Source organism: Bos taurus, chromosome 15 (genome assembly GCF_002263795.3).
Source record: "Bos taurus isolate L1 Dominette 01449 registration number 42190680 breed Hereford chromosome 15, ARS-UCD2.0, whole genome shotgun sequence".
Lineage (NCBI taxonomy): Eukaryota > Metazoa > Chordata > Mammalia > Artiodactyla > Bovidae > Bos > Bos taurus.
In genome coordinates, this window is record NC_037342.1 from 61,365,026 (window position 1) to 61,373,692 (window position 8,667).

The 8,667-nt window shown below is 49.0% G+C and overlaps 1 protein-coding gene across 4 annotated transcripts in view; it reads right to left on the reverse strand.

Annotated features, from left to right (window-relative positions):
• The window catches only part of MPPED2 (metallophosphoesterase domain containing 2), a 211,278-nt gene extending 204,651 nt beyond the window's left edge, over nt 1–6,627 (reverse strand). For 2 of the 4 annotated variants that reach the window (XM_005216303.4, XM_010812742.4), the window contains exons 1-2: nt 6,294–6,627; nt 347–595 (exon numbers count right to left, since the gene is read on the reverse strand). In XM_005216303.4, coding sequence (XP_005216360.1) covers nt 347–474 — 128 coding nt within the window. In that variant the 5' untranslated portion in view covers nt 475–595; nt 6,294–6,627. 4 annotated transcript variants of the gene reach the window in all.
• Between the last annotated feature and the right edge of the window lie 2,040 nt (nt 6,628–8,667).

The window sequence follows — 8,667 nt, forward strand, 5'->3', positions numbered from 1 at the left end:
ATCAGGGAAGCAAGCAATGCAAGGTAAATCCGAACTGAACTAGGGGTCGGGAATCTGCCAAAATCAGCTGTGTGACATCAGGTGAATATCTGAACCTCTCTGTTGTTATCCACAAAATGTAGGCAAGCCCTTGAGGGCTCTAAAGATCTAATAGCAAATTATGGTCGACTGTACATACTCTGGAAACGTTCAGCGTTACCCAGATGCAGAGGATTCCTCTGAGCCATACTTGGAACCACAGATAAGCCATCTGTTTGGTGAAGCCTACATCTTTTATTCTCCAAGTCATTAGCGACTTTCTAATTCCCTGATGGCTAACTTTTTTAAGTTCACAAGCGATACTTACATATGTACATGTGGCGGCTGGAACCTGCTCTGGTTGATGTTGTAGTGCGTGAATGCCTGGGTGGGGTTGGAGCTGTACTCATCCACCGTGATGGTAACTTTGCCTTGAGAAGGAATCCCATGTGCCATCCTTCCTCTCTATAGGCATGAGCAATTCACAACTTTCCGGAGCGAAGGATGGAAGTGGGCATGGTGCGTTTCAGCCAACCTCTGAACCCAAGGATCTACTCATCAATACTGCTCTGCGTTTCTGGAAAAAAACAAAACAAAAAAAATGAGGACAAAGAAAAAGAGGATGTTCTAAACAATGTCAGACGTGACACCTGGATGTGAAATTGGTTCAGGAAAAATCTTAATCTGTGTGGTCGCTTCGTGGACAAAACCTTTCCCAACTCTCCATCCAGCACGTACTTCAGAATGGACATGGCACTCCAAACGACACGGCTGGCTGCTAGCAAATCATTTCAATGGTGTTCAAACTAAGATTTCCTCTTTAATTATAATTATGCCACTTAACGTGAATTACGGAAGGGCACATCCACAGTTGCCATGGTGTCTAACTATAAATGGTTTGAGCTCGAAGTGGAGAGTCTTCCAAACCTTCCCTGCTAATTGGAACGTTTGGTCTGTACAAAGTTGGTGTCACAGAATAATTTGAAACCTCAGTGCTTAGCACAGCCATAAAACACAATGCCAAATGTAAATTTAAAATGCTGTGTTCATCACAGATACCTGTGTGTAACTATGATACACACATAATATATGCACACATCACATATAATTTTTCAGTGGTTCCAAAATACATAGGTACTCAAAGCACGGTATACATATGGATTCTATTCCAGCCAAGAACTTTATGTTAAGGCAAATCCTTCTTGCTACATGTAACATAGGTTCTTAAAACCGTCCAGTTACTCAGGGGAAAGTTGAACACATCCAGGCTTGGATTACCATTTTGGGTGCATTCATTACCAGCCTCTTGAAGACCAGAAGGAGCAGTAAAGAAGGGTGGCCATGGAATCTACCGCTTCACTCCTGCTTGAAAGTGAAAGTCTCTCAGTCATGTCTGACTGTTTGTGACCGTATGGATTATACAGTCCATGGCATTCTCCAGGCCAAAATACTGGAGTGGCTAGTCTTTCCCTTCTCCAGGGGATCTTCCCAACCCAGGGATCAAACCCAGGTCTCCTGAATCGTAGGCAGATTCTTTACCAGCTGAGCCATAAGGGAAGCCCTCACTCCTGCTTGGTTCTGCAATATTCTCAGTAGCTGGTTTCATCCTTTAAAATTTTTTTCAGCTCATTTTGATTATTTGTCTAAAAGACACTATATTATTTGCTGCACTGGGTTCAGAAATGAGGATGTTTATTTTTACAGCAGGTGCACAAAGACTGAGCAGAGCCCATCCCTGCCTCTAAGCTGTTGCAATTGATCAGGGAAGTTTTCAAGAAGGGGACAGCATGCTCCTTGGATACCCTTGGGTTAACCCACACTCTTACTTTAAGCGCTCTGCATTACAATACGTCCACCAAGTGCACCATGAAGTTCTGGGAATCTTAGATGCTATCTCAAATAAAAATATTTAGAATAATAAGATTAGATTTAAATTTGGCATGAAACACCTTAAATATCAAGCAAAAGGCAGATGGCTTGCCATAGGCCATTTATTTTATTATTTTACAACCCAGGGCTTGTGTAGTCCTCCATATGCTAGCTGAGCTAAGAAATTCCATAGCCTTCTACTCAAATCATTGCCTTCTTCATATTAGCAAAGCAAGCTAAATAACACCCACCTTGCCTGCGTTCCTAACACACAATGGCGCTGCCAAGACATGAATCCCTCCTGCTCTGGCATTTTAAACAAAGTGTCATTTTGGGTTCTCTTTCTTCTTCCTGACTTCATGGGAGGTATGAGTCCTCTAAGCACTGGCTGACAGACAACCAGGCCACTAGGATTAACGAAATTAAAATCTTTGCCTGCTTCTCTGATGTAAGATATCTATAAGAACTGCTTACAAATCATAATGTAGCAGTTTTCATACCAAGTTTGCAGCTGTTTCCTTAATTTCCCCCACAATTATATTTTACTGTTATTTTGCATAACAGTAAAACACAACACCTGCTTCAAATTGCAGTCCTGTTCTAAGTACTGTAATTCTCTTTTGAGACACAAAGTACCGAGACACGAATGAAGTGCAAAACTGCATAATTGCGACATGCTGAAAAGTAAATACAAATGAAAACATCTTCCTGTTATAGAAATGACTGTCATTAAAAAGAATGTTAGCCATCAAAGCACAGAGGGGGAAAAAATACACATTTTCAGACTGGAGAACTTAGTGTTTGCATAAATTAGAGAGTGGTGTAAAAATTACATGGCAATTCTTATGTTCCTGCCATCAATGTCTATTGTGTGAAATACAGAACATTAAGAAGCAAAGGAAATAAAATTCATGTCTAGACCACTGTGACCTCTCTGTAACAATCTCTGCACCCGGAGCCAGAAACAGTTTAAATGTTCCTGGAGTAAACTCACTAATTAAACTCAGCAAAATGGCCTAGAAATGAAAGATACATACCTATTATGTAAATATCTAGGTAATGACCTACAGTAGTTAGCATTAGACCCTCCCATTTGAAGTCCAGAAAAGAAAGAACTTAGAAGGTGATCAATTTGCTCTCTTATATGGTCCACTATATCCCAGAGGCAACATGGGATTGCCTTTTCTACCAAGTGAGATCTGTGCCTTTTTGCACCTTTGCTCCAGTAAGACAAATAGAACATCTTTTCATCAGCAAGCACAGGCCCCTGTAACTCAAAAGGGTAAATGGGTGGCTGGCACCTCATTTGAATTCATCTTTACCATGTTCTCTTTCAAATGTTTTATCGAAACAGTGCACCTGCAGCGTCTATCTTCTTTAATCTGGAGTCCTTTGAAGAAAATGTCAGACTGAGGCAGAGAGCTTCAAAACTTTCACAGGAACCTTTACAGACGAGTCAAGAAAAAGCTTATTTTTTAAAAATGCTATGTTCACCCCCATTCACATCACAGGATAATCATATATCAAGAATATGAAACACCAACACATGGGAAAGGCATTTTTTTTTTTTTTTTGGTAAACTCCCTCCTCTAATCTGAGAAACCTGGAAAAAGCTTGAAACAAGACAGAATGATACACCGCCTCAAACTACTAAGAACCTGCATCCCCTTGCTTCATACAGGCAGTAAAACCCTCCAAATGATCAGATTTTGGAGCACCTCATCCACATCACACACATTACTTTTTATGTATAATATTTAAAGAGAGCAGTACTCTTTTTTAAATTTCCATTTTTATACTTCAATACATTTGCTTTACAAAACAAAGGAACCCAGTACTAAATGCCAGCAATCCTAAAGAAAAATCTAAAAGGGACTGACATTGCCAAACATTCATGCTGGTGCTACTTTGATTTTCTCTTTAAAAAAAAAAAAATCATGTGAGCACATTTTGCATTTCCTAGACAGCAATCACTTCTCCTGTGCCTTAAGCTGTGCAACTTGCAATATTCTTTTTTAGGAATCTAGTGGGAAATCCTTTTAAAGTCTGCTGGCAATGAAAGGATTAAAAGCTGAGGAATTAAGTAACTGTCTCCACCTCCTAGACACCAGAAGTCCAATTTACCAAAAGTTTCAAAGCAACAACTCATGACCTCTCTACCCGAACACCGCACGGCACAGCCTATGAGAAAGGAGCCCGGGATTTCCTCGTTTAAACAAGGATGCTCATTTTATTCACTAGCCCCTAAGAATATCGTCCGACCAACCTCCTGGCCGGACTTTGGAACTCGCCGGCTCCAACTCCGCCAAATTTCGCTCTCTCCTCCCTCTGCCGCACAGATCGAGTGCTTTCTCAACTTACGCCCTTACTCTTTTATGCCCATCTCCAGTTACTCATCCCTGTATCCCGGAGCGATGCCCAGAAGCCTTCCGAGCGGTTTCTCCGCCAAGGTTTTTAGACGGATGCACAAAGTTCCACGTGCCCTCTGTCCACAGAGCGCCCTCCCTCCCAACGCACTTACACCTGAACTTGTCTCCAGCACTTCGGACACCCGGCTGGCACATTCTTTCGGAGAGAAAGGGCAGGACTTTTCTCCCGCGCCTCTGGCAACGCGTGGAGTCTATATATGGTGGGGCGGGGGGTGCGGAATTCTCTACTTTGGATTGGTGTGTTTGTTTTAAATCTACGGTGGGCAGTTGTGGGAGAGGGGGGTCAGCAACCACACACACACACACACACACACTCATTCACTCACTCGCGCGCGCGCGCGCCCTGCCCTCCCGGCTCACGGCCGGCTTGTCCGGGTTACAGCTCCCCCTTCTTTACTGGAGCACCAGCTCGCCTTACTCGCTCAGTCCCTCGTTGCCACCGCCGTCGTCTCCGCCGCGGCCGCCGCGGCTGGCACTGTTGGCGCTGGCGCTCGCGGCCCCAGGCTCCGCTGGGCGCTTGTCCTTCTTTCTCTACCGCTTCCCCAGCCCCGAATTGATTGATGACCACCGGCGGCCAGTGGCTCTGACACCGCGCCATCCTCGCTCGAGCATCACAGCCCCACGCCCCCGACGTCAGCCTCCAGGGCGCGTTGGCATCCCCGAATCCTGAGAGCCGAACCCGCGCCCGGGGCCGCCGACGCCTCCCTGCTCTCTGCCCCGGAGCTGCCGGGCTGCATCCTTGGAGCGGCAGAGAAAGGGAGGGATCCAGCGAACGTTCGAAGGGGGTGTGGAGGCCACGGATTTCCACCCCCCTCTTTGGAAATCTTTTCTTTCACTTAAAGTTTTGTTTTGTTTTTTCCCCCCACCCTGACCTGTTTGTGTGTGTTTGCAGCATCTCGATTACACATTTTTCAAGACCTGCATTTGCACTTAATTTGGGGTGTCCTGGGGAGGGGTGTGGTATAAATCCGCCCACTGGGGCATCCTTAATTTCTTTCCTTGCTGGTGGATTCTAATACCCTCCCCAATCTCCAGGAAAAATGCCCCCTTCACCTCCTAGGCCGCAAAACCTCGGAATTCAAAGGTTTTGCAAAGACAACCCTGTTACATGTAAATAGCAAAGAAACTCCTGCCTCCCGAGGGAAGAATCGAGCGGCAACGGTTACTTTTTCTGGCCGTTCGTCCCCCGCCGCCCAGCCCGGGTCGCTGGCCCGCTCTGCAGGCTGCGATCGCGGAGACAGGAGGCGGCGGGGGAGATCCAGGTTGGAGAGCGGGGAGAGGGTGAGAAACGGCCCCGCGCGAGAGCGGCGCGCGCGCAGGCGGCCCGAGGGCGGCCGCGGAGCGCAGAGCCAGCACAAAGCTGCGCGGCGCCTTCCCGGCCGCCGCACCTCGCTCCGGCCGCCGCGGGCGCCCAGGGCTCGGGCCAACACAATGCACCCGGGCCTAGGCCCGGGCGGCTCGAACACAGAACCCCGGGACTTTCTAGTAAACAGCTCGCCGTGCCCTCGTCCCCACCCCCATCCCCGCCGCCCGGCTTTCGCCGCTGCCCCTCGCCTACACCCCCTCCTTCGCTGCTAAAAGAGCCCGGCGGAGGAGGGAGCGGCGAGGTGGGGACCCCGGGAGGTCGGGGGCCGAGGATAGGGGCGGGGGGAGGGGAGAAGGGCAGAGGGGCGACATGGGGAGTGGGAGGGAGACAGCTCCTAAAAAAGAATTCGCTTTCGCTCCGGGGGTTGGAAAAAAGCCCTCCTCGGGTTCCGAATTGCCCGGAAAGCGCCGACTCGAGCGACTGTCAGGGGCACCGGGGCAGCCGCGGTCCGCAGCCTCCGAGCCCCTCGCACGCGCCTCTGACAAGGCACCTCTCACCCGGGCTCCGCTTTGTGTGTGCATTTTTTTCCCTTCCTCTCGCGCGCGGCACCGGGCGCCCGGCCGCCTCCTCCCCCTCCCCCGCCCTCCGCCTCCCTTCCCGGGGCGGATTACCTTTCCCGGGCTGCGCTCCGGGTCCCGGGGATGCCTTCAGCGCCCGACGAGCAAGCGATCCATCGCGGAGCAGCCGGAGCCGGCGGGAGGCGCGCGGGGGGCGCGCGGGGGCGGCGAGGGGCGCGGGCGGGCCAGAACCTTCGACCCCGAAGGTCCCGCCGCGGGCTGGGGCGGGGGGCCGGGGGCGCGGCGCGAGAGGGAGGCGGGGGGCGGGGGGAGAAAGGACCCGAGCAGCCTCGATCTGGGGAGAGAGCGAGCGTGGGGGCGAGGAGAGGGAGCGAGGGCGCGGCGAGCCGGAGGGAACGAGAGCGGTGCAGTGACAGGGACTGCCACTGGGGTCAAAGGAGCAGAGCTCCAGGAAGCAGGGCGGCCGAGGCGCCGCTCCGTGCGCGCTCCCCGGCGGGACCCCGCGCCCTCGCGCGCCCCTGCTGCAGCCCCGGCCCTCTGGAGCCCCCACTGGCGCCCCGAGGCCCCGAGGTTGCGAGAGGAGGCGGGAGCTAAGGGCGAGGCCGGTAGCCTGCTGGTGCTCCCGGGTCAAGCAGGCGGCAGGAAGCTGAGCTGCAAGTTCATCATCATGAGTGTGATCAGCGTAAAAATGATAGGGGACTGAGGAGGGGGGCTACGGAGCCCCAGGAAAATAAAGGGAGTTTTCCCTCCAAATGGGCGTCTTCTGCAAAGGGAACACCCAGGGCCCAGGCCCCCCCACCCACCGACCTGCCAGGCGCTGTCTGGAGTCCTGGCACAGCTCCAGGGCGCAGAGCTTGCCTGGGGGCAAGGAGAGCGGCTCCGGCACCGCGCTGAAACTGGGGAGGCCGACCCTGGGTCTCCTCCCTTCTCAGAGCTTAGACTTTAATGGGGTAAAGCTATGCACCTTTTTCTGCACACACAGACACACACACGCATGCACACACACCTCTTTCTTTCTGCAATGTTGTTCCTGAGAAAGAAAAGGCCAACCCAGCTGACAATTTCTTTCACCTCCAGGTTCAATTTAGGGAGGTGAGGAGAGGCAGAGTCTAAGTATTAACATTTTGGCCTTTGGGGCACATTTTCCCCGAAGGATAAGCAGTTCAAAAACATTGTAAAAAATCAGTTTGCCCCTTTTTTTCCCCTGCTACTTTGGATTATGGAAGAAAAGATTTTCGTAAGAAAAGGAAAAGTCGCTGAGATGCTGGAAGACAGAGGACAAGGAAGAGAAGGCTTTTAGAAAACTTGGTTGATGACGTTGACTGTGAAAGACAGGTGACCCTGTGATGTTATGTCATTGTCCGAGTTGAAGGATTTGGATGCCAACCAGCTCTAATTCCTTTGCAGGAGTCATACTCAAATATCTAGGCATTCTCCACAGGGAAATCCAGTGGATGTGTGTGAGAGGGTGAAGTGTGCTAGGTATACTATGGGACAACGGACTAGACATCCTGACTGAAATTATAGCCCCTAAAAATAAAAAGGAGCCACTGCAACCTGGTCTGTGGCCTCTGTGTGGAGACTTAATTGGTTTCCAGGGTCAGGGGAGGAAGGGAGAGAGGCTGGTAGGAGCCCCTATAAAAAAGATCAAACGGAATTCACTTGAAACATGTCCCTTTTACAATGGACTTTCCTGGCACTTGAAGTAAGCTATGTCTTATGCCCGAGCTGAAATGAAGGAGAGAAGGTCTTGCTAATGTATTTATTTTGTTGTACGGTATGTCCAGAGTGTCCGTCCTTGTCAAATGTGCTGGGAACCATAGGACAGTCACTTTCCTTGCCCAGCATAAACCGCAGCAAGGAGCACTGGTGTAAAAGAACATTAAAGATGGGCAGGGGAATGGACCTTTTATATTTTGTTTTTGATTTCCAGTCCAGCAGCAAACATTGACTGGAGTCATGTTTTTGAAGAAATGCTTGGTTTTCTTTTTTTTTATTCTGTGAGTTAGCAGTATACTCCTTATCTAAATGGTTAAAAATTTTCAACTGATTTTGACTGATTTAAATCTGCACCAGCCAAATCATTTCTGTGGTTTCCTTCCTTTAAAAAAAAAAAACTTGATAGTTAAAACAACAAAACTAGTTTGTACATGATCCCGGATCTAAATAATGTACACACAAAAAATAAATAATAACCTTTTCTACTTTAGTGGCACATTTTATAGGACACTTAACGATATTAAAAAAAAAATCAAGTCAGTGATCTTTCCGAAGTTGATGAAGAATTGTTTATTATTTAATTGAGTGGGAGAAATTGAGGCAAATAGCTTAAAATTGTAACATGTAGTATAAGAAGAAGTGCACCTTTCTGTGTCTCTGCTAATCAGTTACCTACTGAGAGTGACCAACCTATATTAGGATTATGAATTTTTATTTCCATTTGTCTACCAAAATAAAAAGCTGGGAA